The sequence below is a fragment of the Sinocyclocheilus grahami genome, unplaced genomic scaffold (assembly GCF_001515645.1).
Source record: "Sinocyclocheilus grahami isolate Dianchi unplaced genomic scaffold, SAMN03320097.WGS_v1.1 scaffold952.1, whole genome shotgun sequence".
In the NCBI taxonomy this organism is placed as follows: domain Eukaryota; kingdom Metazoa; phylum Chordata; class Actinopteri; order Cypriniformes; family Cyprinidae; genus Sinocyclocheilus; species Sinocyclocheilus grahami.
In genome coordinates this window covers 17,299-33,133 of record NW_015506131.1, presented here as the reverse complement: position 1 = coordinate 33,133, position 15,835 = coordinate 17,299, and the positions used below count along the sequence as shown (strand labels likewise).

The 15,835-nt window shown below is 39.4% G+C and overlaps 1 protein-coding gene across 1 annotated transcript in view; it reads left to right on the top strand.

The window, feature by feature from the left end:
* Window positions 1-5,178: 5,178 nt before the first annotated feature.
* LOC107564635 (cadherin 11, type 2, OB-cadherin (osteoblast)) overlaps window positions 5,179-15,835 on the top strand; it is a 19,380-nt gene continuing 8,723 nt past the window's right edge. The window contains exons 1-8 of the mRNA XM_016249762.1: window positions 5,179-5,704; window positions 6,461-6,755; window positions 7,444-7,563; window positions 8,738-8,905; window positions 10,445-10,632; window positions 12,727-12,980; window positions 13,081-13,217; window positions 13,794-13,915. Of these exons, the coding sequence (XP_016105248.1) occupies window positions 5,453-5,704; window positions 6,461-6,755; window positions 7,444-7,563; window positions 8,738-8,905; window positions 10,445-10,632; window positions 12,727-12,980; window positions 13,081-13,217; window positions 13,794-13,915 (1,536 nt within the window). The 5' untranslated portion in view covers window positions 5,179-5,452. The remainder of the gene's footprint in view (window positions 5,705-6,460; window positions 6,756-7,443; window positions 7,564-8,737; window positions 8,906-10,444; window positions 10,633-12,726; window positions 12,981-13,080; window positions 13,218-13,793; window positions 13,916-15,835) is intronic.

Here is a 15,835-nt window from a genome sequence, read left to right as displayed (position 1 = left end):
TATATATATATATATATATATATATATATATATATATATATATATATATATATATATATATATATATACATATATATATATATTCAAATGTACAGTCTAACATGGTTTAAAAAGACCAGCAAAAACCAGTGATATTAACTGGAGCTGCATAGTAAAGCAAAATACACTTCTGAATCATTTTACATGAATCACCATGTAAGTATATACTTTTGAAAAACAGTATAGAGAGTGCATGAGTGTGTGAATGACAGTATTACTACATACACATATTTTTAAATAAATGACAGCTGTGGTTGCTCGAAATTCACTGTTAAAATGGTGACAGTGTTTTAGGTATTACAGGTATTTGTTACAACTTACATTTCATACTGTAGGTGATAATATACTAATATACTAGTCTACCTGAACTACCAAATTTGCTTTACCTTAAATGTACTGATAACCACTGTAATAATATGGGTAGTAAAACAGAAAACCACATGCTGGTTTGTGTTAATCATAAGTGGCCAAAAAGAAACAATTATTTATATGAAACCTATGTGATGTGTCACATACTATTTACTGTATGTCACTGTTCATTATACAGCAATTCCTAGTTTGTGTGACATGTTTAAACCTTAATTGAGCTTGATAAAAGTTCTTGAAAGTGTCTGTCTGAAAAAGAGAGATGGTAGAAGTGCAGTATTAAAAATCTGTTTTCAAGTAGCTAACTAAAAAATAGCCCTATAGTAGTAAACAAAATAAGGTGAACTCTTCATCCATTAAGCCTAAATGGAGTCATGTTGATTTCATTGGGTATTGTATGGTCAAATATATACACTCACAAGTTTCATTATTAGTGTTTTAAGAAAACTGTAAAATAAATAAATAACAAATCATGAGAAAATATTTACACAATCTGTCACCATGCATCATGGAACATTGCTACACAGCATCTTGGTCATCTATATTTCACTTTGCCAGCTACATAGCAATCCTGTATGTTGGTAATGGTAAAATAATACTTCACAACTGACTCTTGGTAGGGGAAACCTACAGAGGAAACAAAAGAAAAGGCAAAAGGTAATCTATGGCACATTTTCTAGCGCAAAAGCACTTTAGTGTAATATCAAATTTGTACATCTCAGAGACTCATGTGAAAGCAAAGCTAAGGATCCAAGCAGCCAGTAGCATATATCAAAAATACATGGAGATGAATCATCTTTACTGCTTTACACCACTTTTACCCAGGTGTGCTTTTGCCCAGTCCTACAACAGTGAATGTTACTGAAAATAAAATATAAAAAATAAAAGAGAGAAAGAGGGGAACATAATGAGTGAAAAATTGAGTAGAGCTGACCACACCATTTTCACATTGGAGTTTGCTCTCAAGCCACTTTTCATTAGATGCTAAATTTGTGGTTGGAGATCCAGAGAAGCAGAGTGTGCTTGCAGCTGAATTGCTGTAATTTTCAGTTTTTGTTTAGCAATAGCTGCTAAAATTCAGAAACCAACAGGGTAAGTGGCTGTTAACTGAAAATACTGTGCAAAGAACAGAATAACTGTCTTTCACTCAGGTCTCAGTCTTCCACAGAAATAGCTTCACTTCTGTTTGATTTCAAGTGACATTCCATAACCCTTCCTCCCTTTCGCTCTCCGTTTCCTTTTCTCGATCCTTCCGCTGTGAGAACATTTGATAGGAAATTAGATTCTTCTCAGACATCTGAATGCTTGCAATAGGCCATGACAGAGCTTCTGGATCCAGTTTGACATGTCTCCTAAGGATTTTGAAATCTATTAATTTACCCGTGCATCCGCTTATTTGTTTTATATTGTTATACTAGTTGGGCCAGAGGATCACTTCCAGTGCCTTTCATTTTGCAGTTGCTTCATTTCATTGCAGGCACTCGCAGTTGCAACTGAATCCGTTACTCAGCATTATGATTAAGGTCTTGGCATTTTATAGTGCAGAATTCAATATTTAGTTTAAGGCATGTGTAATATATTCCACTGAATATATCCTACTAAACTAGTAATTAGGCTGTGAGGCAGGGTGATAATTTGTGGTTCCAAAACACTGAGGCATTTTCTTCCCTTGCCCTCCATTAGTCGTAACAGTACACGCTAGCAGTTTCTTTGTTCAATAGACACACAAATACTGCTGCTCTTAAAATACAATATCTGCATTTTATTTCCTCCATCAAATGTGTTTTAAGATGCTAGAGCTTGAATCCCCTCAGCAGAGACACACTTAAATGTCTGGCCGATAAGAGTGCGTGATAAATAACGGTATCACTTTTTTATCAACAGACATTACAGACATTGCAGGGTTGGTGAATCACTTACCAACTCTGAGTGACTTTGCACTTGGTTTGTTATACAAATGTTTCAGTAAGGACCAGAATAACTTACTCTGTGGTTAGACTATTTACTGTAATTTATCAATGTTTTATAAATCATCAAGTGGTTTGGTGTTTGAGACAAAGAGCATTTACCCCCAATGACTAAGAAAAGCTGAACTATTCTGAAAAGAATATTGTGGGTTGCAGGAGAGGGTTCTTCAACCTTTTTCAGATCCCTTGGTGGAGATAGAGATGGAGCAGGGGCCTTCTGCTACATATTGTATAAAATGGCCTATAACAACATGCATATAGTGCCATATAAACGTATTTACATACTCTGTTATGCTTAAAGTATATTACAAAGCTATTAAAATAATTATTGTCAAATGTTCAGTCATATACTTGTAAATGTTAATGAGTGAGAGACAATGAACATTTAGCGCAACATTAACCTCTTAATTAGAATTTCACTGAATATTATGCTTTTGGATAATGCATATATTCATTCTGTTTGACAAAAACTTGTTTGAGATCAAACAGTAATGTGCAGACTTAATGCAGTACCACTGCGGACCCCCAAGGGGTCACAGATCTCTTGTTGAAGACCTGTTACACCATATTTTTAACTGAAATTGAGTGACAGAAGACTTTAACTGAAAGATGAGACATGATTATGTGTTTCTGAATACAGTATTCAGTTATGTACATCTCAACCTCAAACAAGTATGTGTGCGTACTTTTTTTAAAGAAATGAATACTTTTAAATGGCAAATTAAATTGATCACACGTAACAGTAAAGACAATTCAGCTTTGCCATAATACAAATAAGTTCCATTTTAAAGTATGTATTAAAATAGCAAACAGTCACTTTAATTTGTAAAAAATATTTTACAATATTGTAATTTTATTGTATTTTGGATCTAATAAATTCAGCCTAAGTGCATTAGATACTTTTTTAATAAATTAAAAAAAAAAAAAAAAATTCTTATTTTGATCGGGCTAAATGCTCTGGATTCCTAGTGCTCGCAAGAAGCACACTTGAGAGGAAGACTTAAGAGGCTGTAAAACCACTCCAAGTAGCAGTGCATCCTGACATTTTGGTGGCTGGTCAATAATGAAAGGAAGGGATAGAATGTCTTCTTTCTCGAGCGCCGATGCCAATTTACAGCCAAGACTGAGATGAGCATGAAGCAATATAATGTAATCAGGGCCTGACAGTACAGAGGTCTGCTTGAGGGCACCCACTTTCCTAGTTCTCCGCTGGATGCACTTTATTTGGGAAATATTTATGGGTTTTGCTTTGCAGACTGGCAATTGGTTAGGTTTAGGTTTAGTTATCCACCCGTCTTGTGCCTTTCACACTCTCACAAACCCCTCCTCTGAATGTGTGTGAAGTGAGGATTTGACTTACTATGATTAGGGTAAGGATGGCACTGCATGCGTGTGTGGGTGCAGTGGGCTAACGTGACTGTTGTTGTCAGAGCTGAAGGTTGTCAGCAGCTCAGTGGATGAGAAAATACCCGGCGGGCCGCTCTCCCATACCATGTCTGCCTACACCCAGACATAGAGCGATGAACAGACTTTATAGGATTTCACCCAACACCTCAAGTGGTTAATTATTTGATGTGTAACATGACAAGTATTTACACAGGATAAAAATCGGGAAAAGGATGGTCGTGTGTGACATTTATATTAGGAATTTTATGAAACATTATCTAATTTCCTATATTAATTAAGTTTATGATTTTTTTTTTTTTTCAAAATGTAATTTATTTCTGTTATGGCAAAGCTGAAATTTCTGCTGCAATTACTCCAGTGATTTGATGCTCAAGACACATTTCTTATTATCAGTGTTGAAAATAGTTCTGCTGCTTAATACTTTTCAAGATTCTTTTATGAATATAAAGTTAAATTGTTCAGCATGTATTTGAAATGGAAATCTTGTGCCACTTTATAAATGTCTTTAATGTCACTTGTAATCAATTTAAGGCATCCTTGCTTAATAAAAGTATTAATTTCCTTTAAAAAAATCTTACTGACCCCAAGCCTTTGAATTATAGAGAATGAGTTTATTTATGTATTCATTTATTTTTTCTCTTCATGTTGTGCTCTTTATTCTTTGTCTGATCTTCTGGAAGTGATTAGAAACTTATTTTTTTATTACATTTTCAAATAAACATCTATGAGACCTATAGACCTTGTGGTTTATATTCTGCAACGTAGAGAATAGCTTACCGCAACAATGGTTTGCTGGTAGACTGCTGACTGTGTAATGTCTAATTGAATAGGCGCAAATGGGCTTACAACCTCTGATGCTTAATTAATTCAGGGTACACTGTTACAAAATGAATTAATACATTTCAACACAGTCAATTTAACTTGACTCCAGTGTGGTCTGACAAAAGCCACGTTGTATTGCCAAGTTTTATATACAGTGGGGTCCAAGATGGAGAGCACAATTTTTTCTAATTTAATGAATTGTTTTCATTACAAATTATATAAGCATAACAATTTAACTAAAAGTTGAATTAAAATACTAACATGAATTTCAGAATGTATCTGTGTTTGATTTGTCCCCTTTTGCTTTAATGAGAGCAGCACTCAAGCTGCATGAACTCCCCAGGTGTGCTTGTAAACCTGATGATCATGTTCTCCAACATGATTTGAGCCAAAGAACATCTTGTGCTTCAGCGGAAACAAGAATATATGACCTTTACAAATCATTTTTTTCACATGATCAATTACACAAATGTTCTAATTTGATTAATGACCTAGTAATAGCGCAGAAAAGTGTCATTAAATGTTTTATTATCCTAAAACTATTATCCTGTGTATTTCCAGGTATTATGCAGACAATTTAGACCTTTGTACCTTACATTTCGCCATGTGACTAATTATGTTTTTTTTCTCCTTTTTGTGTTTTGGAATCAGAGAGGAAGAAAGAGTGGAAAAGTATGACTTTGTGATGAATCTCAGAGACCAACTCCAGTGAGGTGTCCTCCTGTCCCCCTCAACCCCTTTAGAGACCAGACCATCCAGCGGACATCATTTCAAGGATTCTCTCTGGACCTTGATACCCACAGGAGGGGTGTGAACAGGAAGGCCCAGAGGAAGTGGACAGTGTGGGCAGGATGTGGGAGGGACTGAGACTGCAGGTTTTCTTCTTGTGTTTGGGGGCCGCACTATGGAGCGCTGCAGCGGCAGCGACACACAGGGGCTCAGGGCCACGGGAGCGCGGCCACCGCCGCCATCTCTCTTTACACAGACACAGGGAGAGAGGCAAAGAAGGCCAGGTGCTTCACCGCTCCAAACGAGGCTGGGTCTGGAACCAGTTCTTTGTCATTGAAGAGTACACAGGCCCAGATCCCGTCTTAGTAGGTCGGGTAAGTAGAAACAAGGAACTTCTACATCCATTTCTCTACATCCGTTCTTTATCTGCCTCCCCCTCTATTTTTCTCTTAAGGTTATGCTGTGAATGAAAGTCATTGGGGTTTTCATTACAGACAGAGTCCTTGCAATATCCTCCATTTGTTCCACAAAAGCAATCAGTGGCCCACTTGATTAAAGGTTATAAATTGGATTTCCTTTTTAATAACGGTGCAGTCCCCTATGGTTCTTGCATAGGGGAAATGGACGATTTATGGGCCTGCCGGATAGTTACATGGCGAACCTGCAGCACGTTGGCCTTTAAATTCCCACCTGAACCCAAGTGGAGGTTTAGACTTATTGAGTGGGGATATTCTGTGTCAGGAGTTTAATTTCATTTTAACCAGCATAGTCAACATCCCTTGATTCGTATCAGCTCTATACACTTTGCTTGCAACATATAAACAGTCATACGTTACGAAAATGAGGTTCGTTCGCATTTTAATATAAAACGATGAAGTTCGCTCGAGAGTAATGTAGACTCGCATTTAGGAGAGGGATGTTTCCCTGCTGAATTCACTGTCAATGCAGCCGGCCATCAGGGTGGATATTACTGTAAGATATAAGTGTGTTAATGTGATACTCTAGAGGAGATGCTATCATGGATTGCTGAAGACCAGCCAAAAAGCTTTCTACTTTGAGTCAGCGTTCTTGTTTGACCTGCTCGTTGTAGATGGAAACATCTCACTCACATGCTCTTTATCTTCTTCCAGCTTCATTCGGATGTAGATTCAGGAGATGGAAACATTAAATACATCCTTTCGGGGGAAGGAGCAGGCACTATTTTTGTCATCGATGACAAAACGGGCAACATTCACGCCACAAAGACACTGGACAGAGAAGAACAGGCCCAGTACACCCTGACCGCCCAGGCCGTGAATCGAGAAACCAACAAACCCCTAGAGCCTCCCTCAGAGTTCATTGTCAAGGTGCAGGACATCAATGACAATCCACCAGAGTTCCTTCACGGCCCTTACTATGGGCGAGTGGCTGAGATGTCCAATGTTGGTGAGTGCGAGCCTCTGGAAAAGCATATTTGTCAGCTTCTTCTCTTTCTCTATGAGCCCACGCCTGACAGCTTGTTCCTCATGCATTATTCAAAAGAGCTGAAATCTGACGCTCAGAAAGTGAGTCGGTACTCTTGTTGCAACTGTTGTTTTGCGACTGCTGACTTATCTGTGTGTGTGTGTGTGTGTGTGTGTGTGTGTGCGCTTGCATTTGTTTGTGTGCATGTGTTTGTGTTTACTGCATTTTTGCTGTGCAATACATCATCAGTAATGCTCTCTTGTCACGGGGTAATGATCTGTTACCCCGGTACCCCCCATTCACAGCTCACATAATACTACTGGGAACCTCGAAAGGCTAGTTTTGTCCAGGTCAATTCCTTATACTTTTAGACAAGTTGGTAAACACGCTGGGTAAAAACAGAATCAGATTTCATGGAAATTAGACCGCCTGAAGGCAAAACATTGCATGCACAAACCCGAGGCAACAGTTTGTATCATCTAGCTTTAGACTCTGAAAAACTCTTGTTGCCTTTAAGAAAGGTTATTCAAGATCAACTTTATAACCTGAGAAATAGCCAAGTTGCTGTTCTCTCTCTTATCTTTGTTGTGAATATCGATGGGAGGTGTACCTTAGACTGTGAGATCTGTGCAATATCCAAAAGTGATCTCTATCATGGCTTTCTCTTCAGGTACTTCAGTGATAAAGGTCACAGCTACAGACGCCGATGACCCCACATACGGCAACAGCGCCAGGCTGGTCTACAGCATCCTGCAGGGCCAGCCTTACTTTTCTGTGGAGCCACAAACAGGTACAGTCGTCAGTAATTATATTTTCACTGGTTCGGTGTTAGTTCTGTGGAGCCAGCCATGCATTCAAATATGCATCATGTGCAATTTCAAGTCATGTTTGGCTTCAATTCAATTACCATGGTATGAGGATTGGGAATGAAGAGGGTAGTCTTTTCACGCTTCGCGAGAGCACCTTGCATTCTCTGAGCTAAATTAACCCGTGGTCACATTAGTCCTACAGTGTCCCAGTGGCAGTGGAAACCCCTACAGCAGTCAGAGGAGATGGAGCAGATGCTGCTAATAAACTAAAGCTGGATGTTTTGCTCGATCCTGTTCAGTGTTGCTCATCTGTGTGGTACTAACAAAACCATCATGAGACTAATCATAGCGCATGTGTGTTACATGCTTCAAGAACCTCAAGAATAAGCAAAATAGCCACATATTTTTCTGGTCTGAAAGATGACTGGAAGAGTAAAGTGTTGAAAGCTAGCGTTTTATTCTACAGCACTATCCTGAAGAGTAAGTCCAAGGTCAGTTGCCCTATTGGATAAAAACTGCCTGTGTATGAGCCTGTGTACAATATTCCCCCTTAAGAACAGTATGCATTTACTGTAACTTGATGGTCATCAAGTATATTAAGGAAAACACATCTGCTAATTCGGTTCAGACAAAATGTGCAAAATATATGCTATAATTTTAATGATTTTTTTTAATAAGATGTCATTCATTTGTAATACTAAATTACTTATTCCATGCAAATGTATGCATTTGACAGATTAGTTGAATGAATAATGACAGTCAAATCAAATAGCAGAATATAATCATGCAACTGAATTTAACTTTTAATTGAACAGATTGTTGTAAAAGCAATTATTTATACATTTAGACTAAATGTGACACTGAATTAGCCCATAGGTTTATTGAGTAATGAAATGTTTGAAATATGCATCTAATTCGCTGAAATATTAAATAGTTGGTGCGTTCTGCCCCAGTTATGAGGGGGGCATCTAACTTAAAGGGTTTTCACTTCAAAATAGCAATATTTGTTACTGCAAAAACCCATTCCAACTGGTTAGATGGAATAAATCTCATAAATGCTGATGAAACATACAATAAATCAGTTAATTAATGGATGGTCATAAATGAATGGTCTGGGGTGCTTACTTCATATTGTGTTTAAATGTGTGTCTATAGGAATCATTCGAACAGCTCTTCCCAACATGGACAGAGAGGCCAGGCAGGAATATGATGTCGTCATCCAGGCCAAGGACATGGGTGGGCACATGGGCGGTCTGTCAGGGACCACTCAGGTTAAAATCACCCTGACTGATGTCAATGACAACCCTCCGAAGTTCGCTCAGGGTGAGAGAATTTATTCTTCCAGCTGTGAATGTTCCCTCTTTCTCTGTCTTTCTCTCTTTTCCTATCTCCATCTCTCCTCCATCCATCATTTTTGTCCTACTCTATGCTTGTCAGGTTTTATTATTGTCCCTGTGACCATGCCTTGCTCTTTGGCTGGCTACACACAATATTACTCTGACCTCTGCTATGCATGCGCCAAGGGAGGAGAGTTTGCTTTTAGCCAGTGTACAGCTCTTCCTTCTACACACTTCAAAACCACATATTAACATTGACAAGCCCTCAGGGACCAAGTCAGAATCTGCTAATATGAGCTACAGATGTTAACATGAAAATATCACAACTTAATTATTCAAATGTTCTTTAAACGTTCAGCATGAGCACAATGACATCAAGTCTCTCGAGCGTGAAAGGCTAGATTAAATATTTACTGTGTTTGCATATACAGAAGAGGGCAGGAACGGGCTAGTGTGAGCTAGCGTTCATGTGTTGCCGATGTGACATTAAACTGCACACTAAGCACATATATTTTATCTGTCTTTTGTTCCAGAAATCGGCCCTATAAATCTGCTTTTTTGTGCGCTCTGAGCCTCGGGCTCTGTAGCAAAGGGCCTTCAAGCTTTTCCCCGACTTAAGCAGAATGCAGCATGCATGGTCCCAGCGCTCCAGTTCTTACACAAGCCCTGTTTTTGGTGCTGGTCGAAACCGTTATTCATGGACCAAAATAAACTGTACATTGCAAGGTTATTGCCCACAATGAGTAGCTTAGGCCAGCAGATCCTTAAATCTACCTCGCCGATAGTTTTGAGCCAACTCCATGATGGAACATTTCAGGAGCAAGATTGATTTTTTAATGTGGACAGCAGTTTGGCTCAGAGCACAGGTGAGAATCTGAGCTTCAGATATTTAATGTGGTTCTGCTCACTCTGAAAAAAAATGCAGTTTGAGCAGTGGGCTGTCTCTTTTAGGCTCGATATTGATTCACAGAGATGTTTGCCCTATCCGAAACAGACTTTGACACATGACTCGCTGCAAACTTAGCTCCCCAAAAAATCTGTAGATGAAAACGCTTTTTTTTTGGTCTGTTGAGGGTCTGATTGAAAAAGCAGACCTCTTTGCATGCCCTGGCCTTTCTTCGCGAGGACTTCCTCCCCATGTGGGAGTTATTTTTATAAATGCAGCTGAAGCTTTTGGCTCTCAGCAGGCAGGGAGTGGAGCCATATGGTTCTTCTGTGAGCTCCAGCCTCAGGCAGGTGTCTGTTATAGTCTTCATACACCCACCCACATACGCATACAGGCTCACTCGAAGACACAAATATAAATTTCACGCATGCACTCCTGTTCTCACCAGCTAAGAGCTCACAGGTGCCATGCAGCTAGCTGAAGGTAGCACCGGTATCACACAGAGAACCGGCTCTCCATTCCCGGGTGGACAGTGTGATCATGATTTTTCTTGCCTGTGACTCAGAGATATTATAAACCATATAACCTCCTACCCCCCCTTTTCTGAGAGCTCCCGGGACTCACTCTCCTTCTTCACAGGTGTTTACGCCATGGCGGTCTCGGAGGACAAGGTTCCCGGTGAGGAGGTGGGTCGATTGAAGGCCAGAGATCCCGATCTGGCAGAGAACGGACTGGTGGATTATCGCATCTTGGAGGGAGACGGCATGAACCTCTTTGAAATCACCAAGGACTCGGAGACCCAAGAGGCAGTCATCAAACTAAAGAAGGTGAAGTGTGTGAGAGCGCCAAAGAAGTATGTGTTAATGCAACGTCTAGTTACGTAAGTGCAATTGTGAATGGAAGCAAGTATGTGCGCAAAAAGGGAGGGGTGTTCTTGTCAGATAGCATTACTGTGAATTTCTCTGTCCATCCCTTAGTCTTCTTGAGGAATCGTTTGCATTTAGCTTATTTGCTTGTTCATTTGTGTTCCTATTTGCATGGGCGCTCAAATATGCAAGGTTGTGAGCACAAGTGCAGGACTGCTGGGAAGCTGGAAAGTGATTTTTCACCATTTTCACTCTGTAATTGCAATGACATTGCCCATCCCTTCCCTATTATGTCTGAGATGAGCATTGACTTTCATGGCTGCTTCTCTCCATCCGTGTGAGGGAAGCTCATCTGGGCCGTGCTGCCCGGGTTATTCCTCCCCTGCTCTGAGGCCCTGGATTAGTCAGACAATTACACAGCCACTCGGGTTAGGCTGCCGCCCATCCGTACCCCCACCTCCCGTGGCTGAGAGAAATCTCACATCACCCAGAGAAGCCTGCTAGCCACTAACCAGCTTTAGCCTGAGAGCCAAAGAGACCCAGCCTGCAGCCTTAACACTGCCACCTGCTGGTGATCATTTACCTCTCACCCCCACAGCTTAAGATCTCTAGTGATCATCCACAAAATTATCATTAGAAAGGAAAGCATATTGAAGAAAGAAAAACGTATGCAGTCAAGAATTATTGCTGTTTAAGCTGTGTAAACCGGTGAAGCGTCAGCATATTGTGAATGTTGTTTGTATAAAGGAGGTTTGTATGGTGCAGGAACAATTGGAGGGGGATTTTGTCAACCTCGCTTGTGTTTTTTTTTTTTTTTTAAACGTCATGGCCACAGCAGTGCTTTTTCAGATTGCCGAGAAGGGTAAAGGAGGGGATGAATCATGCAGAAGGGTGAGAGAACAGACAATATGGCATGCCAACAACAATCAGCTTGATGCAATGCTGCTTCACTCAATAACACAATGTCTCACTGATACACCTCTTGGGAAATCATCACCTTTTGCTCGTCAAAGCATGTTGAAAATTAAAGACGAAATTACTGACAGAATTGCCAGGGTTTTAATCAAGTATTCTGTTTCAACTGCGGGCAGGCGACGCAGGCTGAATATTAAGAGGAGATGTAGCATTATCGGGAATACTATCTGCTCCTGATTAGGTTCAGTCGGGAGTTATTAGGTGCCAAATAAAGGATTGTAGTAGGGGAAAAAGAGAAGGAGGGGGGACTGATGTTGTCAGGATAAACAGGGAATAGTTTCCAACCTGTTGGAGGAAAGAAATGGGTCATACTTGTTTCCAGCATTGGCAGCTCCATTAAAGAGATCCAAAGAAAAGAAAATGTGGGAGAAGAGAATGAGGAAGCAAGAAAAACAACTTTCATCCAATGAACACACAGCTAGCAGCCATGTGTACGTGTGAGTGTGTGTTTGAGTTGATATGTACCCTTTATGTGTAATTCTCACTTGGTAATTTGTGACCGAGAGGTGTGACGGGTGAGACAGGCTAATCAGAAAACAGGCGGACGTGTGAAAACTGGCGATGCAGGAGGACACGAGCGGACCATATGACTGGCTGCTTTTGAACTCTTTTTTTTTAAAATCTTTTTTTATTTGCTTGAACCTAAATTGCATGAGAATTGTGCCATTTGAGAATTGTAAAAAAGAGCAATCTGTAACTGAAAGATGTCTGCAAGAGCCTTGATATTTGAATGCTTTCTCATTCAGGCTTCTTTGTGGATTCAGTCTCCTTCCCAAATGTATAACAACAGTGCCATCTAGTCTGCTTCTTTGAAACTTTTCCTTTTTTTATTTTTTTTCTGGTTAGCTATATTCTAGTGTTTACTTTTCTTATTTCATTTCACTTGATTTACTATATTTGTAATAAATTAATGGTTATTTTATTGCTCAGACTCATTTATCTCTTAATTCACCTTTGGTTCTCCATGTAGTCCAGAATCAATTGAGACGGGTCATTTTCATATTTGAACATGTAGAGTGATTCCTGAAAATCTTCCATCAAAGTGAATAACTAAATTGTATCCTGACCTCTTGTTTTCAGCCTGTGGACTTTGAAACCAAGCGATCATATACGCTAAAGGTAGAAGCCTCCAACCCACATGTGGACCCACGTTTCACTGCCTGGGGTCCATACAAAGATACTACCATTGTGAAAATATCAGTAGAAGATGCAGACGAGCCCCCGACCTTCATAGCTCCCGGCTACAACTTTGAGGTGGAGGAAAACGCTGCAGCAGGCACTCTAGTCGGCCGTGTGCATGCCAAAGACACCGACATCATGAACAACCCAATCAGGTAGCAACTGCTTCCTGTAAAATAATCAGATTACTTTTGCTTTACCCGTTTTTTGTCAGTACAGCAGTATGATCAGTTTTTTTTTTCTCTTTCATCCCAGATATATGATTCTACGCTACACAGACTTGGAAGAGTTTTTCACCATTAATACTGAGGACGGCATTATTAAGACTACAAGGCCTTTAGATCGGGAAGCACAGGCTTGGCACAACATCTCTGTCAGTGCTGCAGAGATTGGTAGGTCACTCATTGCTTTTCTGGGCTTTTAAATAACAGAGTAGCCTTGCATGTTTCTCATTTTTTCCCTAACCAAGCTCCCCAGCTCTCCCTCCACCCTGCTCTTGTGTGGTTGTAGTGTCGCCAGGCCTCCTGCATGATTTCAGAAGAGACAGCAACAGATTACCTCTTCAAACTTCAAATGATACCCTCAGTTCAGTGAACAGTGTGTAATTGGCCCTAACATGTTATATTTATTTTTGTGTGCATGTGATTTCCTTGAGGTGCAGTTAGTGTTTGTTCTGTTTGAATTCAAAGATTCTGTGTGATACATTTTCATTCCACTGTCTTTGATAATTTTGGCCATCAAAATCAAGGTTAAAGACATGAAAACTACATCGAAAATACTGTGTCTGAAAGCAAAATATCAAGGGATTTACTAAACCTGATCATTTCAGATTTTCCAATTGTGACAATTTTGGTTCTGTCTTGTCACCCATGTCCTTCCATTAAGGGCTAACTAAAGTTTTTACAGCACACTGAATTATTGATAAATCTTAAACATGTGTGTCATTTTGAATTCTGTTGTTGTTCCAGGCGGCCATCACCAAGATGCAAAAGTACGAGTCAATATCAAAGTCAAAGATGTGAATGACAACGCTCCAGAGTTTGCCACTCAAAACGAAGTGCTTGTCTGTGAGAATGTCAGCCCTGGAAAGGTAAATCAACTAACTGTTTATTTGAGGACCAATTAAATATGTTTCAGCACTTATTAAATAATTAGCAACACTTTAACTAATGTAAACACTTGATGTGTTTATGTTATTAATGCATATACAGGTGCATCTTAATAAATTAGAATGTTGTGGAAAAGTTCATTTATTTCAGTAATTCAACTCAAATTGTGAAACTCGTGTATTAAATAAATTAAATGCACACAGACTGAAGTAGTTTAAGTCTTTGGTTCTTTTAATTGTGATGATTTTGGCTCACATTTAACAAAAACCCACCAATTCACTATCTCAACAAATTAGAATACTTCATAAGACCAATAAAAAAACATTTTTAGTGAATTGTTGACCTTCTGGAAAGTATGTTCATTTACTGTACATGTACTCAATACTTGGTAGGGGCTCCTTTTGCATGAATTACTGCATCAATGTGGCGTGGCATGGAGGCAATCAGCCTGGGGCACTGCTCAGGTGTAATGGAAGCCCAGGTTGCTTTGATAGCAGCCTTCAGGTCATCTGCATTGTTGGGTCTGGTGTCTCTCATCTTCCTCTTGACAATACCCCATAGATTCTCTATGGGGTTCAAGTCAGGCGAGTTTGCTGGCCAATCAAGCACAGTAACACCATGGTCATTGAACCAGCTTTTGGTACCTTTGGCAGTGTGGGCAGGTGCCAAGTTCTGCTGGAAAATGAAATCAGCATCTCCATAAACCTTGTCAGCAGAAGGAAGCATGAAGTGCTCTAAAATTTCCTGGTAGATAGCTGCATTGACTGTGGACTTCAGAAAACACAGTGGACCAAAGACCTTTTTTCAAATGAAAGTAAATTTTGCATTTCATTTGGAAATCAAGGTCCCAGAGTCTGGAGGAAGAGTGGAGAGGCACAGAAACCATGTTGCTTGAAGTCCAGTGTGAAGTTTTGGTTCAATGACCATGGTGTTACTGTGCTTGATTGGCCTGCAAACTCGCCTGACCTGAACCCCATAGAGAATCTATGGTGTATTGTCAAGAGGAAGATGAGAGACACCAGACCCAACAATGCAGATGACCTGAAGGCTGCTATCAAAGCAACCTGGGCTTCCATTACACCTCAGCAGTGCCACAGGCTGATCACATCCATGCCACGCCACATTGATGCAGTAATTCATGCAAAAAGAGCCCCTACCAAGTATTGAGTACATGTACAGTAAATTAACATACTTTCCAGAAGGTCAACAATTCACTAAAAATGTTTTTTTTATTGGTCTTATGAAGTATTCTAATTTGTTGAGATGAGTGAATTGGTGGGTTTTGTTAAATGTGAGCCAAAATCATCATATTCTAATTTGTTGAGATAGTGAATTGGTGGGTTTTTGTTAAATGTGAGCCAAAATCATCACAATTAAAAGAACCAAAGACTTAAACTACTTCAGTCTGTGTGCATTGAATTTATTTAATACTCGAGTTTCACAATTTGAGTTGAATTACTGAAATAAATGAACTTTTCCACAACATTCTAATTTATTGAGATGCACCTGTACACATACACTACCATTCAAAAGTTTGGGATCAGTTAGATTGTATTCATTACTTTTATCCAGCAAAGATGCATCAAAAGTTACAAGTTACTAAATTACTAATCTGTGAATTAGAATAATTTCTGAAGGATCATGTGACAATACAGACTGGAGAATATTGCTTTTTTTTTTTTTTTACAGTATTTTGATCTAAAAAATTAAATGCAGCTTTGGTGAACATAAGATACTTGTTTTAAAAGCATTAAAAAAATATATAGTACTGACTCCATACTTTAAAACATTAGTGAATAATCTGTAAGGTGTTGCCAAATAATATGTGATAGATAGATAGATAGATAGATAGATAGATAGATAGATAGATAGATAGATAGATAGATAGATAGATAGATAGA